This window comes from Scophthalmus maximus, chromosome 17, assembly GCF_022379125.1.
Source record: "Scophthalmus maximus strain ysfricsl-2021 chromosome 17, ASM2237912v1, whole genome shotgun sequence".
NCBI lineage: Eukaryota > Metazoa > Chordata > Actinopteri > Pleuronectiformes > Scophthalmidae > Scophthalmus > Scophthalmus maximus.
In genome coordinates this window covers 11,051,687-11,079,444 of record NC_061531.1, presented here as the reverse complement: position 1 = coordinate 11,079,444, position 27,758 = coordinate 11,051,687, and the positions used below count along the sequence as shown (strand labels likewise).

The window sequence follows — 27,758 nt, the reverse complement described above, 5'->3', positions numbered from 1 at the left end:
GCGGAGGCCGGGGTTCAACTTTTGTACAACACGGACTCCAAACAGAGATACGACACCTCGACGGACCACAGAGGTCAGACTCCGACACTGATAAAACATCACCACTCTGCCCCGAAAGCAAAGAGAGGAGCTTAATGAGGGAACGTGCCATCGCCCCTGATGTGTGGATGCCGACGCTTGCTGATACAGGAATAGAGAGGTGCTCCTTACTAACATATTATTGATTAAAACGGTGTTTGAAATCTTTTTAAGTGGCCGGTCTAAACGGATTCCCCCACGCAGTTAATCCGTAAAGCTGGCGGAGAGAAGCAAATGAGAGAGAACCTATAATCATAGAGCCGTCTACGTGTAATATCTGCCAGATTCACTGACAAGAGAGTAGCACGGCACGAAAATGTGCCTCGCCACAGACCAGTCTCACTGAAATAAAGCGCAGATGTGACACAACAAACCATTTTGTCAGCCTGCATAGAATCAAGTCATAAGTTTTGACTCTTACATATGATTATGATACATGAAATCAATTCTTCAGAGCCGGTAAAGAAGACAACCTAAATCTACGAAGCTACATTAGCTTCTCTGAAACCTTCAGTTTCCAGCTTTGCAATTTCAAAAACCTTCTCGACTCCACCAGCATCTTTCGAAACCAAATTGACCTTTGGCATCGGTAACAGGGACAATGACACGAGATTATCCACAATCCAAAAACTGGAATCAGAGAAAGTTGAATATAGAAGTAAAAGGAATCTGTAGCAATGTGGATGAAGCCTGAAACTTCTCTGCTTATCGCTGAGCCTTTTGGCTTGTATTTCTCAGTTTGACATTTGAATGGTGTTCAAGCTGATGAGCAAAACCTTTGAAAACCTTTGAAAACTTCTTCCTCAGTTGTCAGAAAGCCTGTTAAATATAACATACTTTAAAAATGCAACGTGATAAGATTTATTCCCATTTTCTGAAAAGAAAAAGTATGCTCATCTAGGGGGTAGCTTTTCCTCTGCATTTTCCCATTTAGTATGTGTCGTCATATATCATAGACTTTATCACACCATTCTCGTTATTGTGTCTCTGTGTGTGCCGTTGGACATTTAGAGAAAGAAAAGCTGACTTACGTCTGTGTCGGGGCCCTTGTCTGCTCCAGGACAGGAGAAGGTGACAAACTCATGGCAGCGTTTGTGAACCACAAAACAACACACTGAGAGAAGAGAGAGAGAGAGAGGGAGAGAGTTTTAAAGTTTATAATACAACATTGTGAACGGGTTTTGTCTCATTTTGTTCTAAACTAAAAAAAAAAAAGAATAGTATTATATCCTTCCGTCTGGTGTCTTATGCAAGTTCTCTGACAAATGGAAAATATGCATGCCAATTTTTTTTCTCAGTCATTCAAGTCACTCCCATATGGACGGGAACAAAGATGCATACAGATAAACAGCCTCACATGCATGTGTGCACCCACACTCGCACCCACACAAAAACATGTCACCGTTCTGCAGCGCTCAGCTCTTTACAATCTGTTGGGTTGACGCGGACTCCGTCATTGTCTCACCACTGGACCGGGATCCGCCTCGACTTCAGGCGTCACTCTGCGCGACGTGACCGACGCGACACCTGATGCTGCCGTCGTGTCAGCTACGGTGGCATTTACATTTGGACGCTGGCGCAAATTGTTTGGGGGGGGAAGCCAAAGCGTGGACATCTGTGACGGCTAGAACACAAGCTGACTCTCTCTCTCTCTCTCTCTCTGACTCTCACTCCATGTGCCCGACTGTATTTTCCCCTGCCATTATTTGAGATTTCTCGTTCTTTCTTCTTTTTCCGATTCTCACACAATCTGTCTCTGTCGCTCATTGTCAAGCTGCCTGCACTTTTGTGCTCTCTCGCCGTCGTATCCGTGTGGATTTTCTCTCCGACTCTGCCAGCTACGTCACAGTTGCCAGACAATCTGATGGGCATTGGTTAAACGGGAGAGTTTAAGGAGAAGTCCAAGAAACAGCAGGGGTTTCGACTGTCAATTCAAACTGGCTTTATTGTATCATGATGCTTAAGTAGATTTATTTCAGATGGATGGACGGATGGAAGAAATAGTAGCGATGTAAAGTACAAATTGATCTCCTTGAGTAATGGACACGAGGCAGTGTTGGAAAAAAATATTTGTAATTGAATTGATGAAAATATGAAAATATAATTAATAGAATCCGCTTTTGAAATAATTCACACATGCCTGTCTTTGATTGACGGCCGAAAAGTGATTAGTTAATATATTCTATGCTAATTTTAATGGATGTGTCTGTTGCAGTGAATTATTTTAAAAAAAGACCTTGGTTTTACATATTTATGTCCCCTCCAGAAAATACTGTTCGTTCGTGGCCCCTCCCAAAGTTGTAATGAGATCTTGGTTCTACGTACAGGTGTGAATGCAGAAGGCAGGAATTTTCTAGGGCCCAGTCAGTGGGAATGTTAGGTCGAAACAGACTGTATGCACTCTCCAAAGCAAGTCCAAGCCAAACTTTATTCACAGAGTCTTTAAAAAATCTGTGACTACAGTAGTGAGTATATTAGCAGTTGTTTTGGCAGTGACCTCAGAGCCTTCATTCCCACATCATATCCACCCACGACTTGCCCTGAAGTCAATCTTTCAATCCTTCCCATCCCACATGCTGCCCACTCTGCTGTCAGTGAAATTAAAATATTTGCTAACATGCGACGAAGAAGTAAAAAAAAAAAAAACACATGAAGTTTTCATCTTCATCTCTGCTTCTACTCAGCGGGATTGGCTCTTTTTACGCAACCATCAGGTTTCTCTTCTCCTCTCCACAGCCTGCCGACAATATGTGCATCACGGGTGTAATGACGTTCGCACTACTTTCTTTCTCTCCCTCCATCCGACAGTGCTCCTCACACTCAGCCACACACCCACTGGTCCATCGCCGCCTCGGCTTAGTGCTGATCTCAGACCAGTGCGAGCTTCTGTGTGTGCTGCAGTCGTGCAGCGACTCGTCACTGATCTCAGATCAGAGGTGAAGAAGGGCAGCAAATCTGTGAACAGTGGAAGGGATAAATCCAGCTTGTGTGTGTGCGTGCGTGCGTGCCCAACATGTACCCACCATCAAGGAGGGAAGCTCTGAAAACACCGCATGCATCTTACGCCTGCACCCGCTCAGCATTGGCTGAATCAACAAATATTACAGTGTACCCACTCCCCTGTAATGAGGGAATAGCAATAGGAGAAACACATTTACATTAAAAAAAAACCTGGATGACTAGTTAATTACGTTGTGATTTTAACGCGACTATAATAAATCTTTTGTCCGACTCCGGTGCAGAGAGACTCGAGAGGAGGACGTGTCGTTGTCTCCACGTGGTTTCAGTCGTCTCGGGAGAGCTGAGTGAAGCAGCAGGAGCAGAGGTGACATGGTGACATACTGTATCATCGGGGCTGTTATGATTTATTACCATGGGCTTTGTTTCACCAGCTTAATTGCATAAGCACATAGATAAGGGGCTTTGGCATTGCAAAGCAGCTCACACCACACAAACACTCTCTTGTGAGTGTAGCCGAAGGTGGACATCGCTAATACACTACGCTTATACATCATGTGGGCATCTGTCTGCGTAGGTGGGCATTTTGTGGCATGATTCCACACATACAGTATTGTACAGTGGCATTCCTACACCTCTCCATCCACGGCTCGCCGCCACGGATTCTTTAACGTTCGGAATTGTCCCCGGCTAATCTGGAGAAATTGGGTGTCTATCAAGCAACTTTGAATAGAATAATGCTGCGCTGTAGCGCAGAAGAAAAGGCTTGCTGCGGAGATGCGCAAGACGAGGCAGGACACCTGTAGCGCCGGACAAACTCAATACCCCCCCAAACACATTCGATTGATCCGGGCCCCCAGAGTGCATCCGAACATAAAGGGAGCAGAGGCTTTGATCTGAGATCCACAGGAGGAAAACAGGGCCGGAGTGAACCAGAGAATGGATGAATGGGCGGAGACGTAGGGAACAAGTCCGCGGGGGGTCATGGGTTCCTACCACTGTAGAGACGGATGTTCCGAAGGGGGTTACAAACGTCTTTATCTGTTCACACAACTGTTGTACTCTCGCATCTACATTGATTTTAGTGCCAAAAACATTGCTGAGGTAAAGTTAGGTGACGGCTCTGTGTGAAAGGGAAATAACAGAGGATGTGTGACACAAATTGTCTGGAAATTACGCACAAATTATTCATTGCACCTCTCATTGCACCAGCTACCTCCCAACCTGACTGCTGATCGTGCTCCTCTTCACCGCTTGTCATGGCTCTGTGATCTTTCTGTGAATTGTCATTTCAGGTAAGAGAAATGGCGTGAGGAGAGGAGCGGAGAGGAGACGAGGGGCGAGGAGAGGAGACGAGAGGAGACGAGAGGAGACGAGAGGAGAGGAGACGAGGGGAGAGGAGACGAGAGGAGACGAGGGGCGAGGAGAGGAGACGAGAGGAGACGAGGGGAGAGGAGACGAGGGGAGAGGAGACGAGAGGAGACGAGGGGCGAGGAGAGGAGACGAGAGGAGACGAGGGGAGAGGAGACGAGGGGAGAGGAGACGAGGGGAGAGGAGACGAGGGGAGAGGAGACGAGAGGAGACGAGGGGCGAGGAGAGGAGACGAGAGGAGACGAGGGGAGAGGAGGGGTGAGGAGAGGAGACGGGACGAGACGAGACGAGACGAGGGGTGAGGAGAGGAGACGGGACGAGACGAGACGAGGGGCGAGGAGAGGAGACGAGAGGAGACGAGGGGAGAGGAGGGGTGAGGAGAGGAGACGGGACGAGACGAGACGAGGGGCGAGGAGAGGAGACGAGAGGAGACAAGACGAGACGAGGGGTGAGGAGAGGAGACGGGACGAGACGAGACGAGGGGCGAGGAGAGGAGACGAGAGGAGAGGAGGGGTGAGGAGAGGAGACGGGACGAGACGAGACGAGGGGCGAGGAGAGGAGACGAGAGGAGACGAGGGGAGAGGAGGGGTGAGGAGAGGAGACGGGACGAGACGAGACGAGGGGAGACGAGGGGCGAGGAGACGAGAGGAGAGGAGAGGAGAGGAGAGGAGGGTGTTTTGACCTCCCTTGGTTATTTTTAGGCTCGATTCTGGCCAGGTCTGGGACAGAGAGTACTGAATCCGCACTGAGGTGGTGGAAAGGAAGAGGGAAGGCATTCCCTCTCCACCTGGCCAATGGATACTATAAATACACAGGCGACCCCGCGTCCTTGTGCAAACACTCTGACATCCAGTTTCACAGACCAGGGAATGATGAATGAAAAGCTATTCCTATCACAAGCCCGTTTAACTAAGTGTTGAATGAGAGCGGTGGAAAAACGCTGAAAGATAAACCCACAGAGAATCCAACAACAGACCAATGGGAAGTACTGCAGCCGACATAGAGCCGTGTGACGTATTCCTGGCCTGTGTCAAGTTCTCGTCAAATTTTGATGAAGTTCAAAGGTCAAAGAGAAATTATATATCTGTCCATTGTTCAGTGTCTCCTGCTCTCAAACTGAGACACACGCGACTGAATCTGGACTCAAAGCAGCAAATGATACTGCACATTTAGCGCCGTCGGACATTACACGACTGCTTTAAAAAAACAAAAGGCAGCATCTCCGTTCAGCACTTGGAAGTTCTGTAACTTCCAACAGTGATCTTTGAACTCCTGCGACTGCAGAGGGTTGACAGATCTGAGATTCCCAGAGCCCCAGGTCACGTGACCCATAACCACCGGCTCTCTCTTGAGGCTGGTGGAGATGGATGGCTAGTGACCATGGGAGCGACGCGCTGACAGTGAAGGCGGTCAGAGAGAGTCTTTCTGCAGAATATGCCTGCGGATATTTTGGTGATTTTCCTGGTATTTTCTCATGTATTTTTTTTTGGTGGATTTATTTTACAGGGACAATGCACATTAATGAACGTCGCTGTAAGTGTGCCAGAGTTGGCAAAGGGATTTTTCATCTGTAGTGACCCAAACCCTGGACAGATGTTACAAAGACATCCTCAAATAGGATCTGTTTTATTATGATATCAATAGATATATATTTGCCATTTCCATTGTTTTCATCATGATACGGTTAGGGAATACAGAGAGTGGGACAGTGAAAATCAGTCTGCATTCAGAGATTTTGCCATATTCCTTATAAGTCATAGCTTCCCCTTTACCCTTTAATGTATCTGGTGATATTTGGCTATTGCTTCAAGGTAACAGTGCCTTGATTTTTCAAGTATTAAATTAACTGGATTGTTTGTGCGCAACAATTTCTAAATTGAGTATCATATCAGGATGTAAGTTGATATTATGATAGATACTATACCTATATGACACTATGTATATCATAAGGTTCAAGGTGCATGTCTAGATGTATAAACTGCATATATTTTTTATCTTTTTTTACTCATCTCGATTTATTTTGATTCATTGTATTTTTGTTTCTGATCGGTTCACAGTTATGAAGTGTGGCATCACTGTAGCAAACTAAATTGCCTTGATATATCACAATATGAGTCTCTGTCCTTTTTCCACCACCCTAGGGAGAGGCAGTGTGCGTGATATATAACGGCAAGCAGTGTTTACCTGCAGAGGGAGGGGAGCGAACAGAGCTACAGCTACAACAAAGGCACGGAAACTCAATTTCAACACATACATTCAATTATGCACGCCAAAGGCATGTAATGGACAAAGACATCCAGATCCAGTACCCATGCACAGAATGAATTAACAGTGATTATGTGACCTTGAAGCAACAGTGAAGATGTTCCACTGAGAAGGACTAAATAACAAGAAAAAGGGAAGCAGGGATGGAAATGGGCGGGGGGAGGGGTGGAAAGCAAAGATGAAGAGATAGAAAGAGACAAGATATGATGATGAGAACAGAAAAGGGCAGAATACATGTCCTCTTTGTGTCTCCTTAAGGGCAGGGCGTAACATTAGTAAAACTACCCAAGAAGTCTGTTTTTGACTTGCAATTATCTGCATCAGCATACTATTGTGCTGTATGAATATGGATGAGTGTGCATGTGTTTGTTTGATTGTTTATACAGTACATGTGCATATGTGTGGAGTTATGCAACTTCTGCATGGGAGCAGGGAATCGCAGAGGAAACACCTCAGAGGATCCAGCACAGCAGGGAGGCTGCTCAGTTTTTAACAAAGCAAAACAAAACAGCCACGACAGACCCTGCTGAATTACTGTGTTTACATACAGCTGGAGCCCCCTCGTAGCAGCTGATTAGCTGGGGGGGGGGGGGGTGCTCAAGGAGGAGTTCAAGGTGAATTAGGCTATGTCCAGATCGCATCACAGTGCTCATGCGGTCGAAAAATGGCAGTTTTCACCTTGGCTCGCTCTGTCCTTAGATCTGTGTTCGATTATGCACGTCTGGATAGCTTGTTACAGAAGACACAGACAGAAGAGACACTGCCCCCAGGGTGCATGCTGTGGCGGGTTTTATTGTTGTTGCACCAGTCTGTAAAAACAAAATCAAAATCTTGCAAAACATACTAACAGCATGGCTCTGGATGGTGATGTAGGTCTGGGATTTCAAATATCTCAGCAAATTGCCACTTTGTACAAACCTTCACGGTCCCCAGGATTGTAATAAATACACACACCGACGTCAGACGCACGTCCCTCTACAAACCAATCAATGACAACAACCGCCAACCGAACTAACCGCATCCAATGTAAACAATGTAACAAAGACACGAACCGTGGTTTCGGACCTTGGTCCGGACTTACAGATCTGAAAACACCCCTAGTTGCCTGCCTTACATCTCTTACATGAAGTATGCAGAGAAACGTCAGTCATGCATAAATATTAATATAATCATCATTATCTATGATGTACACAGACACACACAGATGTACACCCAGCCCAAACTCACACACCCATCGCTTCGCTGCACTAATACTAATATTAGTATTAAGAAATGGCCACAAGGGGACAGGATCAATTATTCCAAACTACAGGTGGGGATGTTTGGCTGCCAGACATCTCTGAGTCACACGAGGGAAAAAGGGATACTGCCTTATGAATTAAATATGACTCAGACACACACACAAATACATAGGTTTAAGCACATACATACAGTGTGTGAGTACACGTCGATGTTTTCGAGCCATGAATTTGGACACACAGCCATGTGCACATAAATGCACAAAGGTTGTCGTTTTAACACGCCGACATACAAACATACACATTCAAACACATTTATCCGCTACCTTTGCTTTAGCTCTGTCACATAAGATGCACACACACACACACACACACCACCAAGTACAGTTACACTCACTACGTCACACACACACACACACACACACACACACACACACACACACCAGCAAGTACAGTTACACTCACTACGTCTGGTCCTCATGTCTCCTCATCTTCTCAGTTACACACACACACACGCCTGCAGTGGCTCTGGCTCAGAGCCCCTTGTGTCCACGGATCAGGTGTCACAGTGGTAGTAAAGTAATAAGTCCGTGTAGCTGTGAGAATCTGCACACAGACGGCACCAAATTGGACCATACAATTAACACAAGCCTGTCTATGTAAACATGCTAAAACAGTCACTCTCTAGAGCTAATGTCTTTCTTTAGTATGGCTCTGGCTTCTTTGTGCACATCCTGCACACAAACAGAGAACAGGCGGTCAGGCGAAAGGCAAAGGTCACGGCCAAGTCGAAGTCTGATGCCTGGGGACGAGCTGATACCACACGCCAGCGTCAGAGCATCTTCCACTCCTGCGGCACTGCATGTCCTCGGTTTGGGACCAGTGGAGTCAAGGCTAAATTTGTCTGAGGACATTTTGAAACATGACTAACTGACTCTTTTTTTCCCCCTCATTTCAGTCACTTCACTTTCCATAATTTCTCTCACAGGCAAGTTTCATCTTTTCACCGCGTCGCTCGTCTTTCACAGTCTCTCTAGAGTACAAGAAGAAAGAAAGGCCGAAGAGAAATGTTCCATAAAGCCATGACCTTTCTTCAAACCTGAAGACTGTGGTGAAAAAAAGAAAATCCTTCTGTATGAACCTATAATGATACAAAAATGCTTTGATTACAGTTTTTCTCCTTTGCTTAGACAAGCTTAAACTTTCAATAAACTGGGATCCACTTGATCTCCATCATCACCTTCGTGGCACAGCAGAAGTCTTCTTTTACAAACTTTTTCATTGGGTTGACACATTTTTTGTACCCCCTCTTTCAAAACAGTAAGATAGACCAAAACTATCTATTCACAGCTAGAAGAATTTACTTGCATTTGTTGCACGTGTTTAATGTTTTGTGAGTCATTTGGCAAACCAGACGTGTCATTTTAGACAGTGTGCCTCTGTTTCCAACGGAAAGTGTGATGTCAGTGTGGACAAGTGTTCGAGCAATCAAGAAACACGGTAAGACACGATCATGATGCATAATCCAAGGCACACGATTCAGAGTGTAAACAGACATATTCGTATTCAAATGTTATGTAATTATGGATTACACAAGACGCAAACAACTGACCTCCAAATTCCACTTCTGTTATCTGAGGCCACAGGCAGACATGCTACTGAAAGGCTATAATGTCATCTGGATACAATGTGGCAGTTAACCAGACTTGGATGATTTCTCTTGACCTTTGCGTCGTCTCGTGTTTCTTTTTTTTTCACATCGGAGTGCTTCTTACCTCTTCTTTAATCCTGACTCACTTTCTTTCTTTTCCTTCAGCAGCTACATGCTGATGAGCTTCAGAAACCTGAGCCCTGAGCCATGTCATTCACACTGCTGCAGCTTTCCGTTGGTTTTGTTTTCTGGAATCTTTGATATCACTGATCTCAAAACAAAGCTCCGCAAGACTTCAGGTAAATTCGGTAAGCGTTTCTAATTTTAAAGGGGCTTTATGTAACATTTTGAAGACGAGATAACTTTCTCTTTCCAAAAAGATTCACTTGCAATTACATATTGTCTTTTCCAATTCAATATACACTCTGGATTCTTTTGCTGTTTCCATTTGTCTTCGTTTTTCTAAATGAATAATTGATCAGAACAGCACAAAAGTTCAATGAACTGAAGTAGTCAGACAGAACAGTTATTTGGTATTTGTCAGTTCAAGGAGATTGGTCTGGCTTATTGCTCAAAATGTGGCTGAAATTGTTATTTCTGGATCCTGTTGTTTAAAGCTGATAATATTTTTATGGACCTTTAAACATTTCTGCTCATGTGGCGAGCCTGTGCCAAAAAACGAGAACAGCAAAGAAACACCAACTAAAGGTTCCTTTCAGTTCACTGTCTGTTCAGTCTTTAGCTTCAAATTCATTTAAATCTGAACTTGAATACAACACAACTAGAAACATGAAAGATCCTCAGATCTGCTGCATCTACAAACATGACAAACAAATATGTTTTACAGGTAGAAAATGAAAGATTTTAGCTTTGGTAACAACTGCACTTGACAATTTCTCTCAGTGGTGCCTTGGTTGAGCTGCATGAATCATTGGGAATTCATGTATGAATCATATTTCTACCCCTGTGATTGGAGACTAAAAGCCGAGCAAGATGAATAAACACAACGCCTAAATTAAGATGAATCACCGTAGCCTGTTGTGAGCGTGACACGCGAGGTAGTAAATCGTGACACTACAGCAATAACAAATTAATCTAAGGTATTGTGGCACACGGTAAAGGATAGAAGAGACAATCGGAGACGCTGCTGATTTTCTATTAGGTGTCTGAGACCGATGAAGTATCAAATCAGATAAGACAGCAGCAGCAAACAAGCTAAATGAATAATAGAGAGGAAGGGACAGGAATGCATGCAAAGGAAGGAAAGGAAACTGTATAAACAAAAACAAAAAAGACGTAGAAAGTGGAAAATCAAGACAATGTTGTATTTGCTGATTGAGAGTCGGTAGGCAGAGACCAGCACAGAGTAGTAGTACATTTCCATATTCTCATTTTAGTTTGCTGATGAGCTGATCCTCTTCGGCTGGGGCCAGTTTACTGCACATCTGCCAAGTAGACTAGAGCAGACAGGACAACTCTCACCACAAGGCCTGCTCTCTACCACGACCAAACACACACACACACACACACACACACACACACACACACACACACACAAATGCACACACACACAGAAACACACAGACATGCATGCATTCATACAAGCACAGAGTATACAAATAAACACACCCTCACACAACACATGTGCTCATCCAGATGCTGGAAAACTCACAGATGGACACTTACACACACAGACACAGCCTCCTCAAACACACACACACACACTCACACACACACTACACAAATTATTTGTCCCTCTCTTAAGCCGACCAGAAATGTATTTTTGTAGCACGAGAACTGCAGAGCCCCAGAGAAACACAGTCATGCTGTATTGAGGTCAAGAGGCTTGAGCCAGAAAACCTGGCCTTTGTAGGCAGCGGAGCCGTCAGTTAACTGTAGCGTTGCTTCAGCATCTTTATTGCTGATGAAACGGTACTCGGCTGAGAACGGGAGCATGACTCTTCTCATCACTGGGCGTCTCAGCGCTTGACTAATTGGCCGAGTTAATCCACATGCCTGCATCCAGGCCTGTGTAGAGCGATTAGTCAGCCTGTCGAGTGGATGGCACGTACCGTTTGGAACTGAACAAGGGAGACGAGAAGAAAAAGGAAAAAAGGAAAAAGCTGTGGCAAAACGGCACTCTGTGCTTTGTGCAAGACGGTTTCAATCAGCACCTGCTTCCTCCTGTGCCACCCATGCTTACTTGTCCTTTTATCTCTGACTTTTTTCCTCTTCCGTTTCAACACCGATGTTTTGACCTTTTTCCGCTGCGCTACTGAAAGGGGGAGTTAAGGATAGCAGTGTCTACCAGGTCAGTCAGATGTTATTGCAGCCAAAAGGGCTTTCTGACACTTCTTTTGTTTGCGTAGCCAAGCGTCACCCAATACACAGATACGTGCACGTCCGCCATTCCTTTTGAGTCCACATGAGTGATTTATGGTGCATTTCTTTAAATTGAGAAAGGTGAGAAGAAAAAGTCATGAGATCAGAAGGAGATGGAGCAACCTATACCTACTACACATGGTATATTTGGTCCGCACTTTTGCTCTTTCCTGCACTAAATAACTCATGACCTTACTGTGCCGACAGGACACTATATGTCAGTGAAACTGGAAATGCCTGAGGTTGAGTTGTATCCCTTTTAACATGTCGTACCGGTCGAATGCATGATTTGATGATATACAGTATATGAATGTCCACCTTTACCTATTGTCTTTTTGTGTTTTAAAATGGCGTTTTAAAAATGTAAAACGTATGGATTTAGCCTTAGGCCGCGAAGAGGGACGTCTGTGGTTTCGATCGTGCCTCGCCGCCAGTTATCACACAAATGAGCTTTACCTAAACAAAGCATTGAACCGCGGCCACAGGAAGAGACAATAAAACCCTCTGGAGCCTGCGGGACGAGTGGGTTTGGGCATCACACCCTTCCTTTCAGTTTAACTGCTCTGGACACGAGGGGTGATTTTGCTGATGTGTGTGGTTAACCTCACTCTCAGGTACAATCGGGCCCACCCCCTCACTCCTCCGTCTGCCACCGTGTTTCTTGCCGGCTCACGGTGGCTCCACGTGAAGAGCTGACAGACACGGGCCCCAATTTCTCACTCAGCGGCTTCCACGCTCACACTGCTCCAGCTGGGTGTGCTCTGTCCGAGCTCAAAGAGCTGTTGACACAGTCTGAACGGACTTGTCAAGGCTGCCGCGTCGGCCTGACATTCAGTTTGCATTACCGACCCGGCGAGGGTGTCGCAGAGATAATGCGCTTTTGTAACATCTGCTGGAGGGAAACAGAGTGCAGCGTGCGAAAGACATGGCGGCCGTCCACCGCGGACGAGTGTGTGTACAGTATGTGCGTAGGTGTGAGCAGTCTTGTTGTCTGTTGCCATGCGGGGTGTGGCTGATGTCAGTTGTATTGCTTACTTTTCCTACTCTGCGGACAGATATGTCGGTTCCTTTTGTCACCAGCAGCAGCTACTGCAGAATCTGTTAATACACAAAACACGTGCACATACATCGGGCAAACACGCGTTCATGCAGCGTATAGTTACCAAGTGCAAAATTAAAAATCATTTGAATCATGACACACGACCAGAGCTGAAACAATTAGTCGATTAAGTTTATCGACAGAAATTGAACAGGCAACATCTCTGACATCCAAATGAATCATTGAAGTCATTTTCTAACCAACTTTCCCAAACATTGGATAGATCTAACTCCTCCAGTATTAATATTTTATCATTCTTTTATTTTAATTTTATGTTTTCTTTGATAGAAATCTGTATATCTATAATATGCATAAGAGTTTGCTCGTAGCTTATAGGCTAAGTCTTCATCGGCATTTTCTTTCTATTTCCCCCAGACTATTTTATATGCAAGTCAACCGGCTAGTCGTTTGAGGTTGAGGAATTACCGTACTTGACAGCCATCTTATTGTCATACATTTCCTCGTACCCAATAAACGAACAAATAAATAACATCTTCCTCTGGGCTCAAACTCAAACATTCTATTTAGCAGGAAGGAAAAACATTAGGTGCATCAAATTATTATCATTCTGTAACATATTTTTATTTCTGAGTATTCAGAACACTTGGTCTCTTGTAATCTAATGTGTGCTCTTTAAACGTTTATGACGGCACTGGACGTGCATTTATTCGTACGGCTGTTGTCACTCGGGTGGATGGATTAAAATAAAAACGTACTCGACTGGAAAAACTTATTGTATTGAATACCTTGCACGTTGTGAATGAATACAGTGTATATACTGTACATGTTGAATGAAGGGAAAGGTAGACTGACTCTTCAAATCAATATCAACAACACAGCGAAGATAAACACTGTCTATATCAGCAAACTGAGCTTCCCCCTCTCTTTCACGAGGCATGCCAACAACAGTCATTATGATCCTAATGACACATAACAACTAAGTCTCCATTCAGCATTAGCATTTCCTCCCTCTGGCTTGAATGCTGAACAAGTAGGGCGATTTCTTGAGCAGCTCCTTAATTGTTTTTGCAAATTCATTCATGGTTACATTTCCTAGGTCTAGACACAGCGCAACAAAAATATTGTATCGTCATTTGTGACCGGGAAAAAAGTGTTGTGTTACAATAATGTCTGAGGAAAATCTGAATATGTTTTAAACGAGTGCTGGTTTTTTTTGATCATCGGATATTTCATTATTCTTTTCTTAATATCCCCAGAATCTACACCGTCGCCACAGTGCTGGCTCTCGACTACAACAGTTGGTAAGAAACGCGTCGCAACCCCCTCAAGCCCACACACATCCATAAGGACAACAGTGTTCATAATTAAATGTTTTAATTCATTTAGTTCTAGACAAGCCTAATTAATAGAACTGTGACTATTTAAGCATTATGTTGGCTTTCATTTGGTTTCTCTTTCTGTGGTGTAAGATAATGTGAAGAGGCTGTTTGCATGAAAGTCATATGAGTTAAAGAGAGTAAAGAAATAATATTGTCAGTGGAGAAACACACACACACACAACAGAGAGCACAGAATCTAAGAAGCAGCCTCCCTCATATTTTCATTAGACGATAAACGCAGATGAAAAGGATAAAATTCCTTCCATTCTACTGTGCAGATGCCAAAAAAAACATGGTGGCAAAGCGCCGACCCTCCCCTGTGGTGCCTGTTGCTATATTTGCCCTGAGCAGAGGAGGGGAGGCTGGGAAAGATGAGGAGGGGACACAACCGTCACACCTTCAATTAGAGACTCGGACTTGACAGCGTCCGTCACCCGTCCTCTTGTCTCCTGCACCAGCAGGGAGCACGAGGTGAGAGCACTGCGGATGGAGTTAATGTGAGCGTGCATGTAAAAGAAACAGACAATTAGAGGCGGAGGCGATCTCGTGTGCATTGATCTGCTCAGAAAAGCGTCTGCAACAATTTTGGCAACGTGTGAAAGAGCGTTCATGATAACCAGCAGTTCATCTTTAAAGCAGCTTGTAGCACATTAACAGGCTGTCAGAATATAGACAGCTGATACCGTACAACCTGTTACTATCACATGCAGAGAGAGAGAGAGAGAGAGACTTTACTCCTAGTGTGTTTAATTCCCTTCGATGTGTACCTGGCGCCTTCCCTGGACACATCATCAGTCTCACTTATTATCACAGTACAACATCAGCTGCAGTTTTCCATGACAGTATCTCAGGTCTGTTGCCGTGTGGTGGACTTTTAAATGCAGATATAATAATAACATTCATACTTTTCTATGAATAGGTTAAATACTGTAGATGTGGTCACACAGCTATAGTTCATCAAAGTCTACATTATTCAAGAGGAGCGGAAAACCCCAAGAAAGCCAAAACTTAGCCAGTGAGACATCCTGAGCTACAGATAATTTACCCATTTCTTCTGTTTCCTTGAATAGGCAAATCAATTCGAGCGAGGATGCTCAACCCGACCCGAGCACAGCGGGACACGTCAGAGCCAAGTTCAGACAAAAACTGTTTTTTGCTTTGGATCTGGTTCTTTCATATCAACAAAAAAAACAATAGGAAGCAAACATATGACTTATTAACTATTACTTATTTAAAAAAATATAGTGCAAAAATAAATGAAAATGATGCACCGTTTTTTTCATTGTTGGGCTGCTTCCTGTTCAGTGCTGAGGTCTGTTAATGTACATGACAACACAATGCATGCACAAGTGGTAAGTTTTAAAAATGTGTGTGTGTCTATCTATAGGTTGTATTAAACAATGCCTTTTGACGGTCATTTACAGAGGTGCCCACACCTCGGTAAGAAGGTAAAACGGTAAAAAGGCACGCTGTGACCATGGTAACAACAACAACAACAACAACCGCAAGACAGCGTGAACTCAAACACAAACAAGACGAAAGTAAACAACAATTCCGTGAAAAACTAAATCAGCCTTAAGCCTGGAGCATGTCGGTGTCGTCCGATTGTCGTGGAATTCATTTACCTTTACCCTCACTCTTCTAAACGTATTTCAGCAGAAGACGAATTCCTTGGCTCAAACGGACAACACAGCCGGAGAAGAACAAAGAGCACATTTTGTGTTTTCAGAGTGGATTGTCAAAACAGGGAACGATATCTCATCGTGTCTTATTGAAGGTCTGGGATTAATAATTAGAATTAAAAAAGGCATCACATTAATGATGTTTCACAACAGTTTGACAAAGAGCCTTCACACTACACTGTTTTATTTCCTCCGCTCCACGGTTTCACTACCCCTCTCTGCCTTTGTAGGGAAACACACTAACCCTCATTTCAATTTCCACTCTCGGTCTGCTCAGTATTTACTGTGAACTTACATTCAGGTACGACATTTGCATATTTTAATTTGTTTACAGCGAGGAATCTGTCTCGGCTGGTAAATATGTAGACAGATGGACGGTCAGGTAAAAAAGGGAGCGAGGTGTGAGGATGACTAAGAGCCTCGCTGCAGTCTCTTACTGGGTGACCCTCACACTGCAAAGTGCGCACACACACACACACACACACACACACACACACACACACACACACACACACACACACACACACACACACACACACACACACACACACACACACACACACACACACACACACACACACACACACACACACACACACACACACACACACACACACACTTACTGCACCACATGAGCTGGAAGAGGGAGCGCACGCTTCAGAAAACTGGCACACTGATTTTTTCTGACCCTCTGCCTCTCGCACACTCGCTCTGTCCCCCTGCATCTTTGTCCTTGCACAGAAATAGCAAAAAAATATATAACTGACGCTGGGAAAGTCCCCAGTGTCCATGTAAGTCACCCACTCCCTGATTTTTCTCTATCACATTTAGGCGCATGTCATCTGCACATTTCTCATCTCTCTTTTCTCAGGACGATTAGTTAGTGTTAGTATTTAGCAGACACCTTTATCTATAGTGACTATTGTAAAAATAAAAGTTGCTTTCAGACATTTCAGAAATGTTTCCCGAGGGGCTGTATGTGGGAACGCAATGTCCACAAATGTTGCTGTGGACATGCTCCGGAACTTTTTCCGGCCAGCCCCATAGTAAAGTTTTCTGGAAATTTTACGTGAGCGAGTGGGCATGTTAAGACAAGATAAGAGAAGATAATAATAATTGAATAGATGCATCAAAGGCGACAACAACAAGTGCTACATCATTGAGAAATCAAACTACTGATTACTTCAGAGGTTTTCCTGATCACAATCCATTTGGCTTTCCACCCATTTAATGATGAACAAATTCACAATGGCTCTCGCACAAGTAAAGTCTGCTCAGTACTGACGAATAAGCATGATGACGCTATATCATCGTTATTGATTTTCATCCCACGCTGACCTTTTCCAGGATGGACAACAGAGATCATTGCTACCTTTTGTAAAAAGATGAATGTGCGTATGAGATCATGGCGAGGAGGAGCAACTCAATGAAACTAGACTGCGTCTTATTTTTTTGCTTTAAAGCATCGTCCCCAGGGACAATCCAGTCTCACACACACAGACGGTACGAGACACGGACGCAAGCTCGAAAATCCTCCCGGGTGCACATTGTGCTCACCTTATGTGGGTCAAGACTGATATCTCTGACTTAAACCATTCCCGAAATAGCTGTGGGTGTAATCACCACAGAATTCATCAAGTACAGCCCGAGCGGTGAGGCACGTAGAGGTGGGCACTAAATTCCCCTGAGAAAAGGTCTTCCAATCCAAAGTAGACAGCTACGGTTTGCTTTGCTTCATTAATCCATTCACCTTGCGTTTGTCACATTTCACACGTATGTTGTCATGGCAACAGATGGTTTCAGTGGAGCGATGAGGTTAAATGGCCGATGCTTGAATGTCGGTCTTCTGTTATGTGCTGACGGTCCCTTTCATATATATCACTGGTGCACCATCTATAATGGATGAAGGTTCAACGTGCTACCATCTTTCGCTCAGATATAAAGAAAGAGGCTACTCCTGGCCTCACCTGGGCACAAAATACCCCAAAATGAAATTGTACAGAAACACGGTGACGCAATGCGACGACGAAAAAGTCATTTTGTTACACATGTTCGAAAAGTGTGGTTGAAAGTCATCCGCCATATTTGCGGCGACCCTCGGAGACACCTCGTCGGGGATCTCCTCAGTCTCTCCCCTCGGTGGCATTTTTGGAAAACCTCACAGAATGAAATCTCAGTGCAGTGACTGCTTCTGTCACGCTCCACCGTTGTTCATTCTTCTTTGTGGATAGTATCACGCACGTCTCTCCAGTATCTCCGACACTCTCTCTCCGTCTCCTCTGAGACGCGTCGCTCCGAGCCCTCTCCTACTGCTCTCTTGCCTTTGTTTGTCAAAATAGAGATTACGAGGGAACAGCATGTGTCATCTTATTACGCTGCATTGTGTCTCACCAAAAACACACAGGCAGCTCCCTGGCAATTAACTACCCACTCTCAGCTGAGTAATGCCTCCAAAAAGACCCCTTTTTAATGTCACCGCATGACTTTGTGTTATGCAAGCGAAAACATTTTGACATGATTGGCTGAGACAGTCTGTTAAAATGAAAATATTGCACCTGTGGCGGTCACTGCTGCACTGAAAAAAGGGGGAAGAGTCTGGATATGAAACGTTCTCCTCCCACTTATTGTGCTTGAGGGTGCTGCTGGTCTGGGATTTCAGCGCTTCATTCATTTCTCGATTTTCAACTCGTCTTTTAAGATCACAAACGTCTCGCGCAGACAGGCTCACAAATGTATGGACACAGCTACTGAGGCCCATTTTATTTGCATAAATGTGAGCTGAGGAGGTGATGACAAGCTCCAGCGTTGACTCATCATTTAAAGATTATTTGGAAGCAAGGGCCGTTTGATGCTACGTTTTTTTCTTTTCCTGGAGGGAAGTGCTCGCCTGGGGTCTGCGAGTTGGCAGAGATGTGGCACATCGCAGGCAGAGCGAGGGCCAAGCACCGTTACCATGGTAACCTTGACACACCATACTGGCAATTCTGGCAAGTTGCTAGTCCAAGTGATTCGGTGACATTTAAAGCAAGAGGACGGAGCACAGGTTTGTCGTGAGAAACGTGATCGGATAAGTTGTTTTTTTGAAAACAGAAGTAATCATATTTTTTTTTGGGGGGGGGGGCTTCATGTCCACCTACACCTGTAACCTACAGTCTATGTATCAGAGCCGTCTGAAGTTACATTTCCTCCTGCTGCTACTTCACATTAAAAGCGTCCCACTGGGGAAAAAAACGAATCAGTCACAGGAAACAGAATGTATCTGCCCACATACATCCACAAAATAAGACAACACTCATAATCTTTTGCGTAATGGCACCGGTCAGTATACAGTATATGGTTCTAAGTCGAAATCCAAAAGTGTAAATCATCCACTGCCATCATCCTTTCACTCCCAATCCTCTCTCCTCCTCCTCATCATCATCCCCTCTTCCCGGCGAGGAGTTAGAAAATGAGAGCTCTTTGTCTCGCACCCAGACTGTGGCAATCCCCTTCTGTTGACACATGAGAAGGTCTCGGTGTCGCTCTGGCTTTGGGGGCGCTAACTGGCACACAGATCTAAATGCCTTTTGGGTGCGGGGCTGTTAAGGCTCTCCATGTGACAAGCCCCCGGGGCAGAAAAAGAATAATGGGAGGAAATATGTCTTGACAGTGTGCGACTTTGCCTGCCTTTGAAGCACGCACGCGGGCAGGGCAGAGAAATTAGTCAAACTGAAAATTGACTCAGTATTTTGATCTATATTGTACAATCCATGCTAGAATTTGTTTTGGTGGTTTGTTTAGTATTATCGAAATGAAAAATTTCAATTGTCAATTTTCAGAGTAGATTCTGTTGAAAGTGTAATGACACACATAACAGACCTAAATACCCGATTTTAATTTTGATATGCTGTGGCATGATGAACAGAGAAGCACTAAACCCAGAGTGGATGCGATCTGATAACGTGAAACGAACATTAAAAACTGCCCAGAAGAGCTGTTACCATGTTAACAAAATGGAAATGGCCCACTTTGTTGCTACAGTACAGTCTGGAGGGAGGAGTGGAGAGAAAGATACAGAGGGAAGGAGAGTAGAGGAGGGAGGTGGGGGGCGACAGAGCCTCAACAGCATAAAGGGGCATTTTAGAATATGGAGCAGAGACAAGCAGGGGCAGAATTAGCCAACACATAATTATCCTGGCCAGCTAAGCTTTCCACTGCAGTGTAATTCAGCTGGGAGAGAGTTTAAACTTCAACCACACATCAAGAAAAAGGTTCCAGTGATTCATTCATTCATTCAACAAATGTATTTGAACGAGATGAGATGCTTCTTACACTCAGTGCTTACCTTGATAACTTTTAAGAGATATCGCAAAAAAAAGTGAAACTGGAAGATTGCTGCAGGATTGTGATGCGAGTCCAATTAGTTGAAAGGTCTTTGAGATATTCTCAGTCACTAACTAGTTTTGAGACACATTTGATATAGGAACTCTGAAAGGAGACTTATTATACTTCGGGTTATTACATCAGTTTCCTCATTCTGTCCTGCAGTCCCTCTTTTGAGCCTCTGTCTGAAACGTATATGGCTTTAGCTCCTGTCTCTTTTAAAAAATCAATTACAGGATTCATCTGTTGAGACTATGGCACATTTTGACTTTGTTGTTCTTCCAGGTGGAAGGTTCTTCCGTAAAATGTAATTTACGTTTGGATTCGAGCCTGAAGGGCTGTGTGTAAGCTGTGTTTAGTGTGACTTCTTTAGTATTTCTTTCCTTCCAGTGATGAGTTTTTCAGTAGTGAGCATTGAAGCTTAATATAAACAAACCTCACTTTCTGGCATATATAAGATTTTAAATTAAATTAAATTAAAAAGGCTTTTAAATGAATGGATTCTCTAACTCACGTTGTTTCCTACACGGTAGAATGAACAGTCAGGTACAGCAGCACAGCGCCCATAATGTTGAGGAGATTATATTAATACAGATTAATACACACACACACACACACGTATGTATATATATATACATACAAACACTTTGAAATCCATATTAAAGCACCAAAGCTTAGATCTGGTTTGTAAGACAACCAAAGCAAAATTGAATGGATTTACATATCCAGGCCATCTTTCCAGTCCAAGCAGAGTGGAGCAGGAGGACCCTTCAGATCGCAGCCCTGCATCTTTACATTGTCACTGTGTAGGATGTTTATTGTTTGGATCCGCCCATGCATCTCACGCTCTCGTGTTCCAACACCCCCTCACTTCTGCTCCCTGATTAGTAAATGAGGAACCACAGCTCCATTCTGAGCGTAGACAGTGACTGGCTCTGCTCCTAAGCTGCCATTGGGGCCCAGTGACAGCCGTGTTGGAGGCATGTGTCAGCCATCGTCATGCTAACTGACACATACATGATGTCGTCCACATGGGTAGCAAATGTCCCAGAGAGTGGTGCCTGCACCCAACACCCTCATCATGATAAAGATCTCATCATTATCACTTGAGGAGCAGCAAACAGACACTGGGTTGGAAATGAGAGGAGGCCAACTGGCTCGGTTCGCATGCAAATGTATTTCAAACAGAAGAAGCTGGGCTGCTTACAGTTATGGAGATGTCACCGTGGAGGGAAAGAGTGGACTCAAGAGGAATTGCAAACATCATGGAAATTATATACGGCATTATAGCAAAGTAAGAAGACTGTCCTGCAGATAGACAGCAAACACCTGTCCCGCCGAAATGTCCTCAGGAATTGATTGACTACTGATTTCTATAGTTGCTTTCAGATATGCACTGAAGTCTTTTCTGGAGGGGCTGTACGAGAGAACACAAATATCGGCGAATGTGTAAATGCACTCTGCCCAGCTATCGGACATTTTCCTGCCATTTTGACAGCGTCTGACTAATGCGTGGATGGCAAACTCCGGAAAATATCCCAGCCCATTTTTCTGGACAATTTCCGGAGTTCATGTCTGAAAACAGCTTACGATACATACAATTAATTATTTATCCACTTTCACTGACTTTAAATCAATTTGTCTATTTCCATAAAAAATATGGTGTTGGGTTTTGTAGTGGTCATTGTGAATATGAATGATATGGATGCATATTGATGTATCTTCTGACACTGCGGTATTGTTGCTTCTGCTCAGTACCGAACAGCAAATTGACCGTTAGCAACTAGTTCATGAGCATTTACACGACTGCAAATCAATGATAATATTGCTCCGTATCTGCTGGATGTGTAAAGAGGCAAATGTTTGCCAACACGTTCACCACATCAAAATGTGTAATATGTCAATACAGTCTTCACGATTTGTTACCGCTGCCCCCTAGGGGCCAAAAAAGTCAGTTATTTCAAATATTAGTCAATGTGATCCAAATGCAGTTGTAAACTATCTTTCGCACAACAGGCAATCTGATACATGACTACTGAGATGTAACTTGGCCACAGTTTATAATCCGTCATCAAGTGGACATAGTATCCACAACTGTTTTCACTCTTCTCTCTTTCATCCGCCCTGAGGAGTCAGCACTGTTTGCTTTATTTTTGCCAAAACTCTGGAGCAAGAAGCCAGACTGTGTAAAATGTCTCTTTGAATTCATCATCTCTCTCGCCCTAACACTGACACCCATGCAACTGCAAAACCTCCAGTGTTTATCTAGTCTTATGTGTTCACCTTTGCACCTTCTCGACTTCTCCCCACCCTCTCTACACTATTGCGTCCGATTCTTCCTCGGATTTGTCTACTTCTAACTGCCTCTTCCTCCGTGTCTCACCTTTCTTTCTTGTGTCCAGACATAGGGCTCGCTTGCCTGCCACACGTTCTCAACTCTCCAGATGACACAGTCATTTCCAAAAGATGCTCAACTTCAAAGGCGGGGGAGGAGGGGGAGGCAAGGGGGAGAGCAGAGCACCCACCACGGTGGCGAGAGATTCTGCACCGAAAACACTGTCACTCACTCTCACGCCACTGGTTTTAATGAGATGATCTGACGTTTGGAGAAAAGAGGGCAACATTGTATTAGGCTATGACATTTGGGCAGTCACGATATCCCTACAAAAATAAATCATTCAGGGGTCAGACCATAATTTAACTAATACATACTTTGTTTTTGTTACAAAAACTATTTGATGATTACTTTTCCATCCACCAATTGTTTGATTGAATAACAGTTGCAATAAAATAAGTAAGTTAGTGAGTACATCCTCCTTTAAACCATACATACATATAGAGTAGTTACCGGAGTGGTTTAAGTCTAGGCAACAGACCAACATTTTATATTTCCCCACAAGCCCCTTTTGTTGGACAAAAAACATTTGAGTCACAAAAGAACAAGTCACAATGAAAGTGGTCGGAATAAAAAAAATACAAGATCCACAGAGAGAGAGAAGGGGTAGTGACGTCCAAGTTTAGTGTATAGTGGTAAAGCATGTATAGGATATAACTCAGCATGTCCATATGACAGGATGCATCTCTGCTGCTGATTCTCCACAGTGGACCAAGTCACAGCCAAGTATTTGACTTAACAGTTCTGAGAGGTGTCCGTTCTTGAGATTTTTACATGAATAAAGCTACGTTTTTATTCAAAGAAGGAAATATGCCTTAATTTTAAGGTCTAACAATAAAAATATATTAGAGCTACAGTCTCTTTGACCTGTTTTACAGGTCTCTATAGTGTTATCAACAATTACAAAAGCCATCATGGATCCACCCTATGAAGAAACTAGAATTATTGCCTCGTAGTTGGAACTTGACTATGGACAGTCAAGTTACAGTTTTCTGTATAACCATATTTGTCAAGACTCTTATATACGTGGTAAAGAGTGTTGTGTTTGATGAGGTCCCTTAGTCCAAGTGAACGTCTGTGCCAAATTTGAAGAAAATCCTTCACGCCATTCCTGAGGTATTGCGCTCACAAGAATTGGAAAGATGGACGTACGACCTACAAAATAAATGCCATACACATAAAGAGAGTAAAGGCCTGTACTTTATGGCCTCTGGGGATTATCCCACTATAAGGTGATCAAAAAGCAATGCATTCCTTTTGCACACTCTGCAGCAACCCGCATTACACACATCCAAGACGATGCATCTGTCATTGCACTCCCATGATGCATTCAAACTCCACCTGAACAGAGCTACAAGGAGACAGTTCAGCCTCTGCACACATCCGTACACACCTAATCTGACATTTTAAATGCATTGTCTTTTTCAAAAAAAGGCAGGCACATGAAATTTCATTCATATGTAATCACTTCTGTACAAACAAATATGCGCACGACATACTGTAAGCGTCAGCACAACACATCCAACCATAGTTCTTCCTTTGACCTAAACACACTGTGACCTACAAAGTCTGGAGTCTGCAGCTTCGGTTAAAACCTATAAAATGCATACAAGGCCATGTGGATGTAGGACAGAGGGATATTGTTCAGGCAGACAAGTCGGTTAAAGGTCTTCTCACTGAAGCATCCCTCTGTAACGTGACCCTGCAGAATGACACTTATTGGCTTGAGAGGAGACAGATGCTAAAAACCTTGGTGCAAAGATACTAAGTATCAAAAAAAAAAAAAAATAGATACATGATGGGTTTATTGCCTGGTCCTCATTTTATATAATGTTCTCAGTTTTTATTTTGTGCCTTGCTTGGTCGTCTCACCTTGTTCACCTCTGTCGTCCCCATCATAACTGTTTTTCTACTGTTGTCCTCTTCCTCTCCGACACAGTATAAGTCGGAGGCAACATGGTGTTGATTTGGGGTCACCCCGACTCCACAGAGGAGCATTCAGGGTCGAAAGTGTAGCATTTGGACTATTCAGATGTGCAAAATGCTACGCCAAATCAAACAAAGGCTTTCATTGTTCTTCAAATGAGACGAAAAGCTGTGAAAATATTTCAGCATTAACACACAGGGTGCAGTTTGCAACTAGACAAGACCGGCGTTCGCGTTGATACGGGGGGTGGCGTTGTCCGGCTGCCACACCTGTCAGCGATGTGGCCTCCGATTGCTGAGTGAGCAGCTGCTGCTGATGGTCTTGGTGAAGTAAGAGCTGGAGAGATATAAAATGAGACGAGAGGTCACTGTCGAGTTCAGTCGCTCCCTCAGCTCTGCCCGTCTCGTACCACAGTGTCTGAGGAGTCCAGGTGCCTCCTCTCAGCCGCCGGCCATGGCTTTTGGATGCCTTTTACGGTATGTTTCGTCGAAGTCACGAGTTTCTGAGTACTTAATGTTCCGATTGCCTTTTAACACGGCAGACTTTAATTAGATGTTTTTGTTTTACTGGCATCTCTCGCAGGGTTTTGTGGATCTGTTTTTTGCACTTACCAGCCATAAAAGGTAATGACTTTCTCCTTAATTACCACATTAAGCCTCAGAAATATCAGTTTTATCCATAATTGTTAATTCTACAGGGTATGGATATCCGTACAAGTCTGACTCGCTTAACATAGGTGGACATGTGGACGATGAAGTGATGCACTCCCTATCCTTTAATGACTGGCAAGCTTCAAATGGCCAACCAACTGGACCTGCTTACACAAACTACAACAAGCCTTCAGCTGCACCGAAGCCAGGCTTGGTCCCAACTCAACAAATAGTGCCTAGTGCTCCTGAGGTAGAGAGAGGTGGTGAGTCTAGGCACTGGGGCCTCGAAAACCTCAACGAGCCACTTACCTTTCCTTTAAGACCCATCTACAGGCCAAGTGATCCAGGAAACCCTCAGCCAGGTCCTATCCAATCTCAAACATCACTTAATGTTGACTATTCAAACGGTATGAATGCCTCTCTAAGCACTGGTGGTGCTTCTCGGACTGGAAGTCCAAATGCTGAGCCTGCTCCATCTTACAATTCGCAAGGGGAAAACTCTCCTCGTTTAAACACTTGGCAGCCTGAACCAGTTAACGGTGGTTATGGTGCAGCTGGTTCCCTGACACAGGACTCCAACACTGGCTCCAGGACACGTGAACGTAGCACAAGAAAAGAGCCACATCGTATCTTTGAAGACGTCTTTCAATATCCCTCTGAAAATACAGAGTCGTCTCCACGATATGACAACATCTTCAATAATGCAGGAGGGTCTAGTCAAGCTAGTTATGTGAGTAAGGGGTCTTCAACTGAATATTCCTCAGAGCCGTCATTACCAAGTTACCCAGCTAATGCAGGAGGTCCTCATGTCCTTCCACCTGGGAAGGGAAGCTCAGTCTTCGGTCAAACAAGTTACCAACCACATAATGAGAAGACCCCTGCTTTAGGTCCACAAAAAACAGTAATCCACACCCAGAGAGTGAGAGAACCGAGCCGCCCTCCTCCTCCTCCACCACCACCTTCAACCTACATTATCCAGTCCAGGAATGGCTACAAGAGAGCCAGGAAACTCCTCAACAAGTCCAGATACTCAAAAGAATTTTTCCTGCCGATGCCAGTCAGCTCGATGGCTGTCAAAGGACTTGAACGGGTCAACCAGCTGCCCCCCAGAACAAAGGGGTAACCAACAAGGGTATTGTGTCCAAATAACAGGTAAATGTTTCCCTTAATCACATTTTCAAAGTAACTTTCCTGTGTCTAACATCTGCTCTCTTCCTTACAGAATGATGTGCCTCACAAAATAAAAAAGCTTTTAAATTTGAACTCTTTGCTGTGTGCGCTTTATTTGCAACCTTTGCAGTATCTGCTCCATGAGTCACCTCAAACTCAATTGCAAATGCTTAGTGGTAGCTAAGACAACTGAATGTATGGGAAAAGACAACTGAAGAAATGGTGCAACTTCTGTGAATGTTAAGGTTGGGGATAATGTGTGTCTCTAGGGTCAAACAGGGGTTGTTGGGGCTACACTGGTGTCTTGCTCCTACCATGTGCACTATGAACATGCAAGTGGTTTACCTTGGCATTGGAATCCTTGTTTCCCAAATCCCCTGCAACAAAAGGGGAGTAAATGTTAAACCAATGCAGTTGGTTTTAATGAAATCATCTGTCAGCAATTTCCAAATATTTATACATCCGCAACAATTTCGAGTTTCACGAATAAGTTAAAAATGGTAACGCTCATTTGAGGAGCGTACACAAAATACAAACCTTTTAACATCTAGGTCATTGTTAATTTAGGCCTACTGAAGCACAACATTTGCATAAACGATGGATGCAATTCTAACATTTGAACAGATTAAGTGACTTGGGAGTCTACAGCAGCTCTCTGAACACACAGCATGAGTGTCTCTTACCATATGAAGTCTGTACAGTGGCTGCAGAACGTCGGCTGCTTGAAAAACCTGGCAGTGAACTTGTGGTTTTTCACTTCATGCACGTTTTTCTGCCGCAAAGCACCTTTGCGGGCGAATCGGTTCCCGACCCCGGCAGAGTCATTGTAATGTAAAAGGTGGTCAGCCATAATTGGGGGGGGGGGGAAGAAAACAAAGAAAAATGACACAGCCCCCGACTTCGTGTTGTCCCGATCGATTTCTGTGAGGTTGTGGTCTCTTGGCAAGTGTCGGTGCAGGAGCGCTGCTTGACAGACCGCACGCCTTCCCTCTGCCCGGATCGCAGCTGAGCGCTTCTTTTTCATTCACACTGACGTCGGCGGAGGCTGCCTTCACGTACTGTGGGGATTTTAACTTTCGGAAGTGTCTTTTAAAGAGTACGTTTAATACAAGTGTGTGTGCGTGGGTATTTTGTTTTACCATTTATGATGTAGAGTGAACTAAAGCGCCCCGTCTGGTGCATCGATATGG

General features: G+C 44.1%; 2 protein-coding genes across 3 annotated transcripts in view; one reads left to right on the top strand and one right to left on the bottom strand.

The window, feature by feature from the left end:
- Nucleotides 1–27,620, bottom strand: part of prkcab (protein kinase C, alpha, b) — a 74,422-nt gene extending 46,802 nt beyond the window's left edge. Inside the window, exons 1-3 of one of the 2 annotated variants that reach the window (XM_035614359.2) lie at nucleotides 27,252–27,620; nucleotides 26,914–26,945; nucleotides 1,110–1,192 (exon numbers count right to left, since the gene is read on the bottom strand). In XM_035614359.2, coding sequence (XP_035470252.2) covers nucleotides 1,110–1,192; nucleotides 26,914–26,945; nucleotides 27,252–27,592 — 456 coding nt within the window. In that variant the 5' untranslated portion in view covers nucleotides 27,593–27,620. The remainder of the gene's footprint in view (nucleotides 1–1,109; nucleotides 1,193–26,913; nucleotides 26,946–27,251) is intronic. The other variant, XM_035614360.2, reaches the window with a different exon arrangement.
- LOC118288353 (lysine-specific demethylase 6B-like) lies at nucleotides 25,007–26,661 on the top strand. Its single transcript, XM_035614361.2, has 4 exons — nucleotides 25,007–25,224; nucleotides 25,331–25,371; nucleotides 25,446–26,550; nucleotides 26,621–26,661. The coding sequence occupies exons 1-3, from the start codon at nucleotides 25,100–25,102 to the stop codon at nucleotides 26,519–26,521; spliced, it is 1,242 nt and encodes a 413-aa protein (XP_035470254.2). The 5' UTR covers nucleotides 25,007–25,099; the 3' UTR covers nucleotides 26,522–26,550; nucleotides 26,621–26,661.
- Nucleotides 27,621–27,758: the final 138 nt, after the last annotated feature.

Excerpts from the sequence above, each read along its gene's own strand:
- LOC118288353 (XM_035614361.2), top strand. The coding sequence starts at position 25,100 with ATGAGACGAGAGGTCACTGTCGAGTTCAGTCGCTCCCTCAGCTCTGCC. Across the intron at positions 25,225-25,330 it reads GCTTTTGGATGCCTTTTACG|GGTTTTGTGGATCTGTTTTT; the intron begins GTATGTTTCGTC and ends CATCTCTCGCAG. Across the intron at positions 25,372-25,445 it reads GCACTTACCAGCCATAAAAG|GGTATGGATATCCGTACAAG; the intron begins GTAATGACTTTC and ends TTAATTCTACAG.